The following is a 17,192-nucleotide window of genomic DNA, read 5'->3' on the forward strand; positions in this document are numbered from 1 at the left end:
AGCGGCACTTAAATATGTGTGAGAATGTGGCGTGAAGGGTACTGGATACATGGGAGGGGTTCTAAGCCTGATATAGTTAAGAGGCTGCCGAATAGTAAAGGGGGGACGGATTGGGTACTAAAGCCTTACTTGTTGCCCCTGTAAGTTGTGTTAGGAGAATGGGCTAGTTGAAACACTTGAGCGATAGATTCAGCGACGCAGTTAGTCAGAAAATACGAGCAAATGATTATGCGAGAGAGGTAAAGTTCCTTAGTTGGAATGTCAGAGGGTTGGGTACCTGTGCTAAGCGCCATAGAGTACTTTCGTTATTTAAGCGGCACAATATAATGATTGCATGCCTGCAGGAAACACAATTGGATGATACAGGGGCCGCGAGATTGGCAAAGAAGTGGAGGGGTCAGGTGTTTCATTCTTTATACTCTACCTGTGCTAGGGGAACGCTGATTTGGGTGGCTCCGGGTAGACCTTTTATGCTCCAGTATACGGAAGATATGTGTTGCTCAGAGGGAAACTTGACGGCAAAGACATAACCATACTAAACACGTATGTTGTGAATATTGACAATCCTTTCTTTTTTTTAGGCTGCAGGACCTGATCACTGAGGACTTGAACTCCCCACTTATTTGGTTGGGTGAATTCAATTGTGTCCTTGATCCTGACTTGGACAGACACCCGCCTAAGCCGCGCATGACTAAGCAATTGCAAAAAGTGATGCATGAGTTGAGTCTGAGGGATGTCTGGAGGATACGACACCCGACACAGAAGGTGTACACGTGTTGCACGCCTACACATAATACTTACAGTAGACAGGATAGGGTCTTAGTAACGGAATCTCCTACATTAATAGCAGCAAACATAACCCACTTAGTGAGATTTTTTGTCGGATCCTGATCTGGTGTGCTGTGTGGCACAATGGAATATCAGGGAGCAAGGCCCTCGAGGCTTTAGGCTCCCATCGGACCTCCTGAAGACCAAGTGAGCAGTGAGGCGCTTTCGGAAGCTTTAACAAATTACATATCACTTCATTGGAACACCACTGATAGAAGAGCCACTGAGTGGGATGCCTTGAAGGCAATGGTCCGAGGGGCAGGAATGGGATTAATTAATTAAGGCAACTGTAATACGAGCTGCGTGATAAAGAGGACTCCTTGGGGGATGTTCAGATGGGTATGCAGGGACAGGAGGGAGCCCAGGTGCGGGAGCGTGTGCTGCAAGAGCAAATATCAGATATATGGGATAAACTGGACTAATACACACTTACTAAATACCGGCAATTACTGCATGCACAGGGAGATAAGTCTGGTCATCTGTTAGCATGGATACTACGCAGGGAACAGGCGGCTCCATTGATCACATGTATACGTACACAGACGGGTGAACTGGTCCACTCTAGGCTGGACATTCTGGAACAATTTAAGCAGCATATGCAATAGGTATATACAGCTGACCCGCTGGGTAGGCCTGAACACTATACCCCCTTTCTGAAGGGCTTCCAACTGACGAAGCTTATTGCGGAGGCCAGCCAGGAGCTGGTAGTGCAATTAACAACTGAAGAAATAGCGGAGGCCATAGCAGACATGCCCAGGGCTGAGGCCCCGGGAAGAGATGGATTCCTGAGCGAATTCTATCAGACGTATTCGGCAAACCTGGTTCAGCCCCTATTACAAACATTCAATGAATCCTTTGAAAACAGGGTATTACCTGCAACAATGCGTGAGGGATAAATATGTATGTTCCCTAAACCGGGTGGAAATAGTCAGGACCCTGCGGCACATAGACCACTCACAATGATTAATACTGATGTGAAAATATTGTTTGCTGGCCAAGAGGCTGGGCCCGCACATGGGCCATCTGGTCTATGAGGACCACTATGGCTTCATCCGGGGCCGTAACACAGGTTTGAATATTTGGCGCCTGGTCCACATAATGCATGAGACACAGATGGATGATGAGGAGATGGCACTGGTATAAATTGATCTTGAAAAAACATTTGAAATGGTAGATTGGGAGCACCTCCAAGAGGTGTTGAGAGTGGCAGGATTTTGGCCCCGCTTCCGCAAGTGGGTTCAGATACTGTATACAAAGTGGAGTGCCAGGATTTGGCTGGGTCAGACTAGGTCCACACAGTGGCTTTTAGAACGAGGTACGCGGCAGGGGTGCCCCCTATCCCCATTGCTTTTCGCCCTGGCCATAGAGCCTATGGCAGTGTGGGCCAGACGGGATCTTGCGAGATGGGGAATTCGATTGGGGAAAGTCCCTCACCTGGTCTCACTATATGCTGATGATGCATTCTTCTATGTTGAGTTCCCCCCAGACAGCGATCCCTGAACTACTGCAGCTGTTGGATCAATTCGCAGAATATTCAGGCTTGTGCCTTAACAGACTTAAGTCATTGGTGTTCCCGCAGGCTGGACTGAAGGGACAGAGGGCCGAGGAGTTGCCCAATTCTGAGCTGAGATGGGAAACAGATAATTTCCGTCATTTGGGAATACAGGTGGTGCATGGGGATGTGTCTTCGTCTGAATATATCTAAGGTATGAGATTCCCTGAAGCGCTCTGTAGCCTTTTGAAATACACTGCCACTGTCCTTAATGGGCAGAATTGTGGTGGCAAAGATGGTGCTTTTGCCTCGATGCCTCTATGCTTTACGGAATTCGATGTGTAATATTCCCATGTCAGTATTCAGGCAACTGAGATCACTTTTGGTGTCCCTATATTGGGGGGGCAAACGCAGCAGAGTGGCACTGCAGGTCCTAACCAGAAGTTCTGAGAAGGGGGGACGAGAGGCGCCCAGATTGGACTTATACTATTACGCAGCGCAACTTCAGCATGCGCGAGAGCTGGACCAGGGAGACAACTGGGAGAAGTGCCTGCTTAGTGGATATGTCCAGCCAGAGAGTCTTCCTGTTGTGCTGATGGCGGGAGCGGGTGCAGGCTCGGACCTGCCATATGTCATTAAACAAACGGCATACTTATGGCAAAAATGTGTGGAGCGCATGCTAAGGCACGCGCCATTTCATCGGGAGTTAAGCATTTCGCTCTTGGCCCCATTGCATAAAATGGTCGAGAATATGTCCTTACCGGCTTGGAGGGAGGGCGGGTGTCAGGTACTCGCTGATTTATATACAAATGACACTTCATTACATTCGAACAGGCGTGTGAGGGTTTTGATCTGGGACGAGGACAGCATTTACAGTATGCGGGTCTGATGGAGCTAGCTCGGGTTCCACGGCCAAGGTATCCAAACATGCCTCAAACGACCGAGACATTGGATGTGTTGATCACATGTGGTAGTGGACCGATTAGTTTCACTGTTATATAGGACCATGAGGGTGGACTTGGGGCCGCTGGTTCATAGGGCAAGGGATGCATGGAATGAGGACCTACAGGTGCCGTTGACAAAAAAGAATTGGTAGAATGCATGCGCACTGACACGTAAAGTATACTGTGACGCGTGACTTAAATTGATACACTATAATTTCCTGCAGAGGGTGTATATGACTCATATGAGACTGCATCGTATAGATCCAACTCGACCCCATGAATGCCCTAGATGTCACGGGGACCAAGCGGGATTCTTGCATTTGGCATGGGAATGTTCGGTAGTGCTGCAATATTGGAATTGTGTAGTGGCGAAGGTGTGTCTGGGGGTGGGTAATCAGGTGGGGGCCAATCCAATGCATTGTCTCTTGGGGCAGATACTGAACTATAGGAAATGTAAAATGGCCTATAAACTGCTACAATTAGTTATGGTGCTGGCCAGACGTCGGGTAGCCATATGCTGGATGAGTTCAAGAGTACCAACATTAGAGGGTCTGATGAGGGATGTAGGCTAGTGGCCCCTTGCTGAAGAGCTGCATATGAAGGATTGTAGAAAGGACAATAAATTAGCTAAGGATGTTGCAACGTAGAGAGAATTATGCAGAGAATTACTTAATTCGACGGGAAATGGAAATGAACAGACTGACACATCAGATCAGATAACCCATCTGCACCCATCCGTGACCAGTGCCAGGAACCCTGGACCTCCGCACCACCAACGCTACGACCCAGCGGCACTCCACGCACTCAACCCAGGCTGCAAAAACAACTGCATGCTAGCCTCACCAAATGACACCCATGGACCCTTGAGCTGTCACCGCTGCCGACAAACCTACAGCACCGCTGGGAACATGGACCCAGCACAACCCGACCGCAAGAACACACCCATAACGAAGACTTTGCAATGCATTCTTCTCAGCATCCGATCCCTCCACAAACATGCCACCAAAATCTGGGACCTCCTCGACAGCACCACCCCGGACGTAGCGAAACCTGGACCAACACCACCTCGGGGACAGACATCGCCATCGCCATTCCCCAAGGATACAAGATCTCCAGGAAGGACCACACACCCGCCCGGGAGGAGGAATCGCCATTTTCCACAAATCCACCCTCCGCCTGAGCACACTCCCCGACGAAACCACTGACCTGATGGAACACCTTCACTTCAAGATACTGACCAGCTCTTACACCACCCTCTGAGGAACCCTCATCTACCGACCCCCTAGACCACGTGGACCAATCACCAACTTGATCACGGACATCATCTTCCCACATGCCATCGCATCCACCAACTACACCCTGCTGGGAGACCTTAACTTCCACTCGATAACCAACTGGACTCCCTCCACAACATTGGACTCCGCCAAATCATGACTGAAGCAACGCGCTCAGCAGGACACTCCCTCGACCCCCTCTTCACAACAGGAAACTCCATCTACTTCAGTCACACCACCAAACTCCCGTGGACTGACCACCGATGCGCACACTTCACCTTCAGAACACCCACCATCCACAGACACCAGCACCTGCTCCCACAAAGAAACTGTACCAGAATCACCGACGACCAGCTCACCTCCTCACTCAGCAACTCCACCCCAAGCATCGCAGGAAACGATGACTTCAACACCGCAGCCCGAACCCTGCACAGATGGATCTCCAACAGAGCCAACACCATAGCCCCCCTAAAGAAAAACAACAACACCCACGCCAAGAAAGCCAGATGGTTTACCACCAAACTTTGAGAGTCCAAACACACTTGCCGCCGCCTCGAAAAGGCCTGGAGGAACACCAAATCCACAGAAGCACACAACAACTTCAGAGCCGCTACCAACGCCCACCACCAACTCATCAGAAAAACAAGAAAAAAAAGCGATTGAAGGCAGAATCTCCACACAAGCACACAACAGCAAAGAACTCTTCAACATCATCAAGGAGTTCGCCCAACCCACCAGAGAGTCGACAGACATTCCTCCCTCACAAGACCTCTGCGACAAACTCAGCACCTTCTTTCACCACAAAATCAAGAGCATCTACGACAACTTCAACAAAGACAACCAACAGACTGAACCCACCGCCAACCAGCCCCGACACCCTGAAGACAGCGATTGACAACTGGGCAGCCCTCACCACCAAAGACACACTGAAGACAATGAAGTCAATCCACTCCAGGGCCCCCATGGACCCCTGCCCCCACCAGATCTTCAACAGAGCCGCCGACACCATCGCACCCATACTCCGCCACACCATCAACTGCTCACTGGCGACCACCTCGTTCCCCAACGACTGAAAACATGCCGAGGTCAACCCCCTCCTGAAGAAACCCTCGACGGACCCCACCGACCTCAAAGACTACAGACCCATCTCCCTGCTCCCGTTCCCAGCAAAAGTCATTGAGAAAGCCATCAACAGCCAACTCGCCACATTCATCGAAGAGCACAGCATCCTCGACTCCTTCCAATCCGGCTTCAGAAAAAACCACAGTACGGAAACTGCCCTCCTCGCTGCAACAGACGACATCCGCATCCTACTGGACAAAGGAGAAACAGTAGCCCTCATCCTCCTCGACCTCTCAGCGGCATTCGACACAGTCTCTCACTGCACCCTAATACGCAGAATCCTCGACGCAGGGTTCCAGGACAAGGCCCTCGAACAGATCCACTCCTTCCTCTCCGTCGGAACGCAGTGGGTCAGGCTCCCCCCTTTCCTCTCGGACCCTACACCAACCACCTGCGGAGTCCCTCAGGGGTCCTCCCTCAGCCCTACGCTCTTCAACGTCTACATGTCTCCACTCGCCCCCATCTTCAGAACCTACGGACTCAACATCGTATCATACGCAGACGACACCCAACTCATCCTCTCCCTATCCAATAAACCCAACACCGCCAAATACAACTTTTGAGAATGCATGGAAGCCGTCGCCAGATGGATGAAAAACATCTGCCTACAACTAAACACCAACAAGATAGAAGTACTCATCATGGGCCCAAATCCCAACACCTGGAACGACACCTGGTGGCCCCCCGCCCTCAGAAACCCCCCCACCCCTACAGACAACGCACGCAACCTGGGAATCATCCTTGACTCCGAGCTCAAAGTGGACCACCAGATCAACTCCGTCTCATCCTCATGCCTCCTACGTAAGACCTTCAAATGGATCCCCCTCTAACACAGAAAGACCGTCACTCACGCCCTGGTCACCAGCAGACTCGACTACGGCAACTCACTCTACGCCCGAATAAACATAAACCTCACCCGCAGGCTACAGAACATCCAGAACGCCGCCGCAAGACTGGTCCTCAACCTGCCAAGACACTGCCACAACTCCCAGCACCTGCGCACACTCCACTGGCTCCCCATCGAGGCCAGAGTCACCTTTAAGTTGCTCACCCATGTACACAAGGCCCTCCACGACACCAGACCAGCATACCTGAACAGGCGACTCAATTTCCATGCACCCAAAAGGACCCTACAATCAGCCCAGCTCTCCTACGCCGTGGGCCCCCTCACCAGAAAGACCAGATCAGGAGGCCGCTCCTTCTCCTTCCTCGCGGCCAGAGCCAGGAACACCCTTCCGCTCCACCTCCGACAGACAACATCGCTTCCCATCTTCGCAAGAAACCTCAAAACTTGGCTCTTCGACAGACCCCCTCCTTGATGGACTGGAACCCTCACCCCCCTACCCCCAGCGCCTTGAGACCCTTATGGGTGAATAGTCTCGTTTAACAAACACCTGATTGATTGAGATAATAATAGCGATATGTAATGTAAAAGGTGTATTATTATGTTCACACGTGGCATGCTGGTAGAGGTATCAGCATTTGTTATTATGATATGTACCTCATTGTGTTCCCTTTTATCATAATTGATGTGCTTGATTGATGTATCACTGGAGATATGCTCCTTCCGAGAAATGTATTGATGATGATCGCTCTGTAGATCTGTGTTCAACCGACCTGGGGTTTAATACTCCATAAATAAAGTTGTTAAACAAAAAGAAATTGTACAGCATGTGTCCAGCTAATGTGTGTAAATGTTTACAAAAGGCTTGCGTTTCTAATGTACCATAGGTATGTAGAGGTACTGAACATGTTATAAATCTTTGTATTGAAGAGTAACTCTGTGTGCAGGTGTCAGTTGACAACTTGCGTCCAGTATGTTCACAACAAGTTTCTTGGCTCTGCAGAAAAATGTTTCCAACAAGGCAAAGATTCTATGTATTACATACTAACTGGTACATGCATCAACGTAGGCTTTTGCGATTCCTTAATTGCGATTATTAAGGAATCGCAATTAAGGAATTGCAAAAGCCTATGCATGTAGGAATTGCTATAAAAATAGCGATTCCTACACATTCCTTAATTGCGAGTCGCAAATTGCGAGTCGCAATTAAGGAATGCCGTCCCATTCATTCCTATGGGCCTCCAGGCCCATAGGAATGAATTGGAGATTGCATACGCAATTTGAGAGTACCAGTAGGTACTCGCAAATTGCTCATGCAATTTCAAGGGTGCAAGGGTGTCAAAATGACACCCTTTTGCACCCCTGAAATTTATCTGTGCACATATGTTGCACACACACATGCAACATGAAACTTTGAAAAATGCACAAAAGTGAATTTTTCAAAGTTTTTGCAAATTACCATGAAGTTCAACTTCATGGTAATTTGCTCCCCCTATTAGCGAAATCTCTAATTTTTTTACTTTAATGCTTTGCATTTAAGGAATCTCAATTTGGGATTCCTTAAATGCAATCTCAATTTAAGTAATCGCAATTTAGAGATTCCTTAAATTGCGATTTTTGTATTTGGGATGATGCATCCCAAATGCAAAAATACCGGTCGCAAAGGTGCAGATTCTTAGAATCTGCCCGTTTGCGACCAGTTTCTCCTTTGATGCATGTGCCTGTATGTATTGTAAGCAGCCTTGAGAAGATGGGCTCTCTGTAAAGTGTTCACCACAGTATGAAGCCTAAAGATAGTACGATTTTTAGCACCTTCAGACAGGAACCAGCCTTTACCATGATAACTGACCCACGCGCTGTAGTTACAGTGTGGCCTTTACAATGAATGCTTCTTTACCACACATTCCTTTACCATGCATGTCGTTACAATGACATACCTTAGGGAAAGTGGCGTAGGATTTTAAAGTCCAAAGCTTTCCATACTGTTGTGCAGACTGGAGTTGGAATAGTAAATTATTCCGCTACAAGTCTAGCTCTTTTCCGAAGGCATGTCGCTGTAACGATATGCGTGATAAAGATGCATTTGTTGCAAAAACTGGAGTAGCAGCATGCGTGGTAAAGGAATGTATTGTTACGACATACAACCCCTTCAAGACCTTAGTTATTTTAAATGAATAGTGTCTTTTTTGCTAAGTGTTGCATAGAGTGTACACTATTCTTAGTAGATACTTTTTAATACTCTGAAGTGTATTTCTTATAAGAGTTTCACTTTCTGCAAACTGTGGTACAGATCAAACTCTCTCCATTGACTAAACAGTGTTGTTGTACCCGCATTTCTAGTCACATCAACTTCATTTTAAGTGAGGATTTGGTGACTATGAGGGGTTTGATGCAGATAAGGGCTGCCCGTAGTAGGGCAATAGTTATTTAACTGAAGTTGAGTATCCGGAGGAACTTGGTTTTCTTTAAACAGTTGTATAGAGTGAACACTGTGCAGTAGGAGTTACCCTCCTATCTGTAGTTGATAGTCAATATGAACTCAGGTACCCATGAAGAGTATGGTTTAGGGTCAACGTTGCACATAACACAAAGTTGGTTCACCTAAGGGGTTGCATATACGATGGCATTAATGATGCTTCATACTATTATGATCTATTCTGTATTTACTGTCAGGCTTTTAATGCCATACTCAATTATAGAGCAATGTGTGCAAAGGAAACTTTGATGATGTCATCAGTAATGTCATCAATGATGTCATTTGAGATGTCATCAGTGATATCATAATGTCATGAGAGAATTTATTTGGTTTTTTGAGTTCAAAATGTTAATGTTGTCACTGAAAGATGCACCTAACTATAATGTCACTTTAACCTTTGTTTTTTTCAGTGAATTTCTAAGTTAAAAAAAAAAACCAGATCTTTTTATCAGACCTAACTATAATGTCACTTTAACCTTTGTTTTTTTCAGTGAATTTCTTGGGATGTGTTTTTTAACACAAAGTGAACGTTTATTACCATATGTAAAGCCTACCCCCACTAAGATGAGAACAAACACAACTATAAATCACCTCTGGTGTCACAACTGGTCACCTTGTCTTTCTTTGTTTAAACAATACTTAGGTTAGCGGTCACTCCCGGTGACACACCATGTGGCATTTTATCACCACAAGATAGGACCGTCCAGATTACTGTGTAAGTTTAAGGGGCTTGGGGGCTCACCTGTGTTCCAATAGAGAATGTGACATTTGAGACCAGGCCACACTGTGTTAGTGTTTAAATTAGACAAGCAAACAATGCCCTTATTTAATTAACTATTCACTCACACATTGAAGTTCCCCAACCCTAAAAAGGAAATCTGCCTTGTTTCTCTATATGGCCACAAAACTCCTCAGTGAGTTGCAATATCCTTATAATGTACAACAGGATGGTAATTTAACCCATCAGCAAGGTATAGTTATCTTAATAACTTTCAGCATTGTTATGAAAGGTAAATTAAACAATCTTTCACTTTGGATTATAAGATCAGAAGTATAAGTGTAGGTATTAAATCAGGCGGGGTTCCAGAACATAGGAACATTCTCCGAGAAGTTATGTTTGAGGGTGACATTATTTATTTTTCATGTTCAAATTTCTTTATTGAATTTTTATAACACAAAATAAGGTCTTGACATGAACAAATAAAAATATTACTAATAAAGTATTACTGTTACAGTAAACATTATTCCAAAAAGGGTTTGAGAAGTAATGTAGAATTTGTTTCTCACACTAAAGTCGACTACATTTGGCACCCAGTCAATCCTCCTTCATCCACACAGGCTTCATCTAACATGTTTTATGATCAGATTTGATTCTCTTCCCACAACAGGTATTGATTTTGAATTTCAGGTATAACAACATATGTACTAGTTCGAACACTAGGTACCATAAGAGATGGTAAGATATATCTGATTATTATTATGTAGTGCACTCTTGTTTGGCGTATGTGATTCCTTAGGAAAATTGACATCAATTTGTTTTTTCTTTCCAGTCTTATTTCCATTCCTCGTTCCCGTTCTCGAAAAAATGAATGTCTGCCTGTTCCCCGCTGACATGTTGCAGTTTTTTGCAAGTGCTGTCAAGAGCCTCAAGGAGAAGAGGCAAAAAGGCATTCACGAGGTGAGGAATAGCTGTCATAGCTGTCATAAAAGGGTAACATTTGTCTAAGAGGGGCACTTTAAAGTTCCCAACAGGCCAAATACCCTTCTAGGTCCAACTTATTGATGCTTAGTGCAATAAAAAAATCCCAATTAAAAAAAATGTTTCAAACGCAAAAACATTCCTCATAAAAAAAGGTTAAAATATCTTCTACAAAATGCACACACAAAAATAATGATGTAAATTAAGGGTATGCCTATGTGTTAAAACATCACATTTTCAATTGATTATACAATAAAATATTGTAAAGGACATTGTATTAAGTGTGTTGCTGATCTCTTTGTTCTAGTACCAAAGGTTCAGCTGTTTGAGCTATTCTCCTGATGATTGTCCATAGTACGAGTGAGATGGAGGAAAAAGTTAATCAAATTAATGCATTTTCATATCACACTTTTTTTTCTTCCCTGAAAAGTGTTTTTCCTGGTAGAGAAAGTTTTCGTATCGTATGATAACTTTATTTCGGTCAGAAGACCATAAAAGTGCAAATAGATTACATACATACATAGCACATCAAATAAAATAATAAATATAGGTATTTCACATATTAAAAAAAAGAATTAAACAATGAGTTATCGGACGTATTTCGGTAGTTTAGATTGGTTTAAAACTTATCCTATGCCACCACATACCATAAAGGAAACGAGAGACAGCAAATACAATAGGCGGCGAGGTAACATATTTAAGAACTCTACATGCCTGCACACAATGTCTAAAACCCAGGTTTCTGCATATTGGGATAAGCCAAGTTTTGCGTATATTGCTATAAGCTGGACAGAAAAATAAAACATGAATGACATCTTCTCTAATGTAATTACATGCCGGACAAGTTTCATTTTCAGTTTTTGCCCATTTCGAAGTAAATGACCTAATAGGTAGGGAGCCATACCTTAATTGAGCATATAGTTTCCTCGCAAGAGGGGGTTCGACTACATCAAAGAATTCCTCCCACCCCATTTCAGATTTGACTGAGAGGAACTCAATAGAGAGCCTACCATAGGATGTTGACCGTTGTAGTGCACTTAGATTTTGCTGCCTCAGCAGATTTAACAACTGGGCCCTAGATATTCTCGGGCAACTCAACTCAGGGGTCCCCCATAACTGAGGCAAGCCTATTTTGAAAGAAAGAGCCTTAATATGGGAAAGCCAGGGAAAATTTTTATTTTTTATCAGATCCCAGACCTCCCGAAATTCAGCTCTAAAGGATACCAGCTCAGGTACTGACCAGAGCCTCCTCCAATAGAGCAAGGGTCGCACAGCTGCCAATTTCTCAATAGACTCCAGACCCAAGTCCATTCGCAAGGAAATGAGGGGTGTACTTTTCGGTAGGCCCACCAAATTCCTCATAAAGGCGTGTTCCACCCTCAGAAGACTGAAAACGTTCTTATGGCCCCATAGTTCGGCGCCATAGATGGATGCGGTCCGAGCTTGGAGGCCATAGATCTCAAGGGCGGGCGCAACCAGTTTGGAGATCGATGCTCTCTGAAGCTTGCCAATACCCCCTGCTATTTGTGAAAGTCTAAGGGTGGATCTGGTAATCTGATGGACCCAGCCAAAATCCTCCGTCAAGGTGATCCCAAGATAGACAAAGGTTTTGACTCGTTCCAACGGAACACCATTCAGAAGAGGGTTCGGGCGCGTACGCCTCGGGGGATTACAGATCATAAACTTGGTTTTATCCAAAATGATCTCCAATCCCCTCGAGGCACAAAAGCACACGAAACCGTTCAGGACGCGCTGGATGCCCGAAGATGTTCGGGATAGCAACAGGGTGTCATCCGCGAACATTAATGCGGGCACCCTACCGGTCGTCAACCAGGGAGCATCATTATCCTTTACATCATTTAAGGTGTCGACAAGGCCATTGATAAATAAGCTAAAAAGGGTAGGGGCTAAAACACACCCCTGCCGGACACCCCTGGAAACAGGGAAGCGGTCCGAGAGATCCCCGTGTCTCCCGCACCTGACCCGTGCATAATTTCCAACATGCAAACGGGTCAGCAGGTATGGCGGAAGGCCCAGGTCAGCCAACACCTCCCACAATTTTTCCCTAGGGACTAGGTCAAAAGCAGCCCGCAGGTCCACAAAAACAAGGTAGAGGCTGCCACCCTCAGGCCTTTGTGGTTTTCCAGAAAAGGACCTGGAGCCGGAAGATTTGGTCCAGGGTTGAGATACCGGATCTAAATCCAGCCTGGAGGGTAGACAATATTTCCCGTTCCTCCATCCAAGCTTGTATCCTGTCCAATATGATTCTACCCATTAGTTTTTGTGTTGTGTCTAACAGGCTAATGGGCCTGTAATTTGAGGGGGTAAGTGGGCATCCCTTCTTGTAAATGGGGACAATCTCTGCCCCCAGCCAGGTGTCCGGTGGATCAGACCCCATAAGAATTGCATTGAACAAGATAACAAGGTATGGCGCCTATATTTTTGGCTGGGATCGGAACAGGTCCCCCGGCAATTTGTCGAGGCCGGGAGCCTTGTTTGGGAGCAACCTAGCTATGGCAGATTCTACCTCCTTCAAGGTGATGCTCTCTGGGGAGTCAGAAGGGTACAAGCTCGGTCCCGACCCTCCACCTGAGGCCCCCGCCAGTCGATACTCATGACGGGGGTCTGGGGCAGGGGGACGGGCAAGGGTCGCAGCTCCCTCCTGTTGGAGCCCTGGGGCGAGCTTAGGGCCTAGACGAAGTGTGTCATCATACTCCAAACATGCGTATAGTGCCCCGAAATGTGCTTCCCAGACTGAGGGTGCAATGTTTGGGAAGATAGCTTGCCCGGCTCCCTTGGAGCCTGTACTAACAATGGCCCAAAATGTCTTTACGTCCTTAATCTGGAGCGCTCTTCTCAGCTCTTCCCACCTTGTTTCCTCCCAGTCCCTCTTGGCTCCCTCGATTGCCTTTTTATAGAACAAGCCGGATGACCTAATTTCTAAACTGTCCTTAAGTTTAATTGCAGTAAGGAGATCCTTCTTGGCATTCCTACAGGTAGCATTATACCATGGGTGTATCTTAACCCCACCTCGTCTAGACCTACTAGGTGGGCAAAGAACATCCCCCAACGCACTGGCCAACTGCCTATGAATTTTTGCAGCATGGCCATTTGAGGACAAGTTGGCCATCTCAGCTATCCATGGTATAGCAAGCTGGTATAATTCACCCAGCCTAGACGGTGAATCCTGAAAATGAGGCCATTTGACCCTACGTCAATTGTTCGAAACCATAAGGGGCATGATCATGCTGGTAGGACCAGCTTCAGGGTTAGTCAGCCCAAAGCTCCCCGGCTTCAATGTTAGGACAAGGGCGTTATGGTCACTATCATATCTCGGTTGCACTCTGAATTCCAACAACCTATCCCAGTGTCTTACTTCCATCATGATATAATCAATGATGGAAGTTTGTTCTACCCTGTTAAATGTAGGAAATCCCGGACGGTCAGGGCCCAGTCTCCCATTACACGCCCGCAGAGACGTTGCAAGTGAGAGAGATTTTATTTGAAGGACCAACCGGGTCCATGCCTTAACAGGAGGGATCTTTGGTTCCGGGATACACCAGAGAAGGTCTTCATCATCCTGCTCATCCAAATCAGGGTTAACCAAGGGCTCGAATTGACAATTAAAGTCCCCACCAACAATTATTGTGACTGAGGGGTCAAGTGTCTGAATAAAGAGATCTAGTGCTTTGATCGTATCTGACTCCTGCATTTATTATGGCTATTTTTGGTGAGTTCAGGGGTGTCAATAACACACATTGAACATCAGGGGAGTCAGTTGGTATCTGGGTAGCTTGAACGCTCAAGTGGGTGCCTATCCAAATTGATAGGCCACCAGATGGGCGACCTCTGCCACTAGTTACTGCCAAGATGTGAAAAGTTGCGTAACCTGGGCTAGCACTCTCCTCTAAAGCCCATGTTTCCTGAATCAGGCAGATATCGTGTGCTGCCATGAAGGTGCCCCAGTCAGGAATAAGTAATTTGTTTTTTAACCCCGCTACGTTCCACGAAAGAATTTTTATAGTTCCATCAGTATCTTTTGGAATCCCTGTTGCCCTAGTGGAAGAGCCATCGCAGGTAAGAGTCTCTGACTGAACTTTCCTTTCCGTTTTATCTATACTAGGAACTCCCCCCCACCTACAATAGAGACTCCCCGCAGGTGCTTTGCATCCCCCAATACACTCCTTCCCACCCAATTCAAAGAATTGAATAGTGTACCTTCTGCTGAGGTAAAGGTTTTGATATTTCCCTCCAATACAATTAAAGGGGTGGATGTTTCACTAGTGGTGTTCAGGACTAATTCCTTGTCGAGTGAGCGTCAATCTACCTGATTCAGTACACTAAACCTATTTCTATGCGCAAAGGATGACAAAGGGGGAGTATAAACATAAAAGTCCTCCCAGCTTGTTTGCCCCTGTTGCAATCTAGGTGGACGACCATTTTGGCCCTCATCATAATTAGCACTTTTACAGTGAGCTGGTCTCAGATGGGGCATAGGATAAAAATAAGACAGGTGGAGGGGGAGGATTTGAGTATTTAATCTAGGGGGAGACATACCACAGATGTAATCAACGGCAGCGATATCCCTAAAATGTAATTCTACACAATTCCCTGTAATAGCTTTGGGTCCCTTCCCAATCCAGTCTATTCGTCTTACAAAGAGTATTTCCCCAGAAATATGAGAGGGGAGAGGTCTGTTTGCATTAAGCCACTGGATGCACTTATTTTTTAAGTCAATATGACCTTTATTTTTTCCCTGGCTTAGAAGTGGTACCCCCGTTAAGAATACAACATACGGCAAAGATTATGGGGGAAGATTAATGGTTTGCAACTCCGGTGAGGTAGCTATAGAAGATGATGGCTTTATATTTGTTGGGACCAAAACATCGGTAGACTCCCCTACCAATCTGTATCTTTCGCATCCTGTTTTCTCATCACTGGGAGTGACTTTTGCTTTAGGAGAAACCGGGGCAGGGATCCCAATTACCTGGGGGCGATCAGCAACTGAATTTATACATAGAGGGGGGCTAGCAATTTCGAAAGCTGGCTCATTGTTAGTGGGGGCCAATCGTGTTCCTTGGCTCCTAGTAACACTATCAACTACTAAAGCAGTCCTAACTTGAGAAACCATACCGCCAGCCTCACTAGAGGCAGACTTCCCATGTGGGACCGTTAGGGGTGTTTTCCCCTGATCCATATTATTAAGAGTAGAGACTAATCTATCGATCCTAGATGCAAGGGAATTGATGTGTTTGCCAATAGTCTGATCCATGAGAGACTGAAAGTCAGCTACTAAGCTAGTAACCCACAGCGGAGCTCCCACATTTGCTGGGGAAGGGCCGGTAGTAGCTAGTACATAATCGTACTTAGGCCCTATATTTTTATTTGGCTTTTTTACAGGTCTAATTTTCTTGCCTCTAGGGCCCGGTTTATTTATTATGATGGTGTTTGGGGGAGATGGGGGTGAACATAGGGATGAATTGCTAGCTTTTGCATCTGTAGGAACCTGGGCACAGGTTAAATCAGCAAATGACGACGTAAGAAACTAGCTTACGTCAGGAGGGTTTGTTACAATTGCTAAATAGTCCCCTGCTTGCTCTATCAAGGGGGCAGCGGGAGTAATTGACAGCCTTCGCTCTGTGTTTTCAATTGCAGTTACCACTACCCCAATGGGTTTTTGAAGCATCTTATCGATAGCCGTTAGCGTAGGGAGGGGTAGTGTCGTGGCCACCTGTTGTCTCGTCACGACGGGACGGGAAACTACGACCTTTTGATTTTTACCCATTATATAGGATGGTTAAAAGAGATAGTCCATTCCTACAAAACCCTTGCTGAGAAGCCAAAGGGAATAATAATAATCAGTGGTAACAGTACCTTTGGGTAGATGTCCAGGCTATCAAGGGTGTCCGATAGCAATGTTAGGGGGGTGACCCGTCCCAGCCTCTTCCGGTCCCTGACGGCCACAGACGGCCCGCCCTTTGCCCGGGCTTCGCCCGCGCGCGTCCCGCGCTGCGGGAGGGCTGCTGGTTAATTATTGTCCCCGGCGCTGCAGTGACGCGATTGCCCAGCACCACCCAGAGCCTGCTGGGAAATGTAGTCTGGTGATGGCCGTTTCCCTCACGGCAAGACCCGATGGCCGGTGGACAAACTGGCCGTTCCCCTCACGGCTTACTGGTTCAGCGTCTGTGATCGGGAGGAACTGCAATGAACTAAGCCGTTCCCCTCACGGTTGTAACAGGCAAGTGCAACGCGCGTCCCGCGCTGCGGGAGGGCTGCTGGGTAATTATTGTCCCTGGCGCTGCAGTGATGCGATTGCCCAGCGCCACCCAGAGCCTGCTGGGAAATGTAGTCTGGTGATGGCCGTTTCCCTCACGGCAAGACCCGATGGCCGGGGGACAAGCTGGCTGTTCCCCTCACAGCTTACTGGTTCAGCGTCTGTGATCGGGAGGAACTGCAATGAACTAAGTCGTTCCCCTCACGGTTGTAACAGGCAAGTGCAATGCGCGTCCCCAG

The 17,192-nt window shown here is 46.6% G+C and overlaps 1 protein-coding gene across 3 annotated transcripts in view; it reads left to right on the forward strand.

Moving 5' to 3' along the window:
• LOC146796555 (cytochrome P450 3A24-like) overlaps positions 1-17,192 on the forward strand; it is a 318,208-nt gene that overhangs the window by 219,506 nt on the left and 81,510 nt on the right. For all 3 annotated transcript variants that reach the window (XM_085629191.1, XM_085629190.1, XM_085629189.1), the window contains exon 8: positions 10,531-10,658. In XM_085629191.1, coding sequence (XP_085485317.1) covers positions 10,531-10,658 — 128 coding nt within the window. The remainder of the gene's footprint in view (positions 1-10,530; positions 10,659-17,192) is intronic.

Source organism: Triturus cristatus, chromosome 10 (genome assembly GCF_964204655.1).
Source record: "Triturus cristatus chromosome 10, aTriCri1.1, whole genome shotgun sequence".
NCBI lineage: Eukaryota > Metazoa > Chordata > Amphibia > Caudata > Salamandridae > Triturus > Triturus cristatus.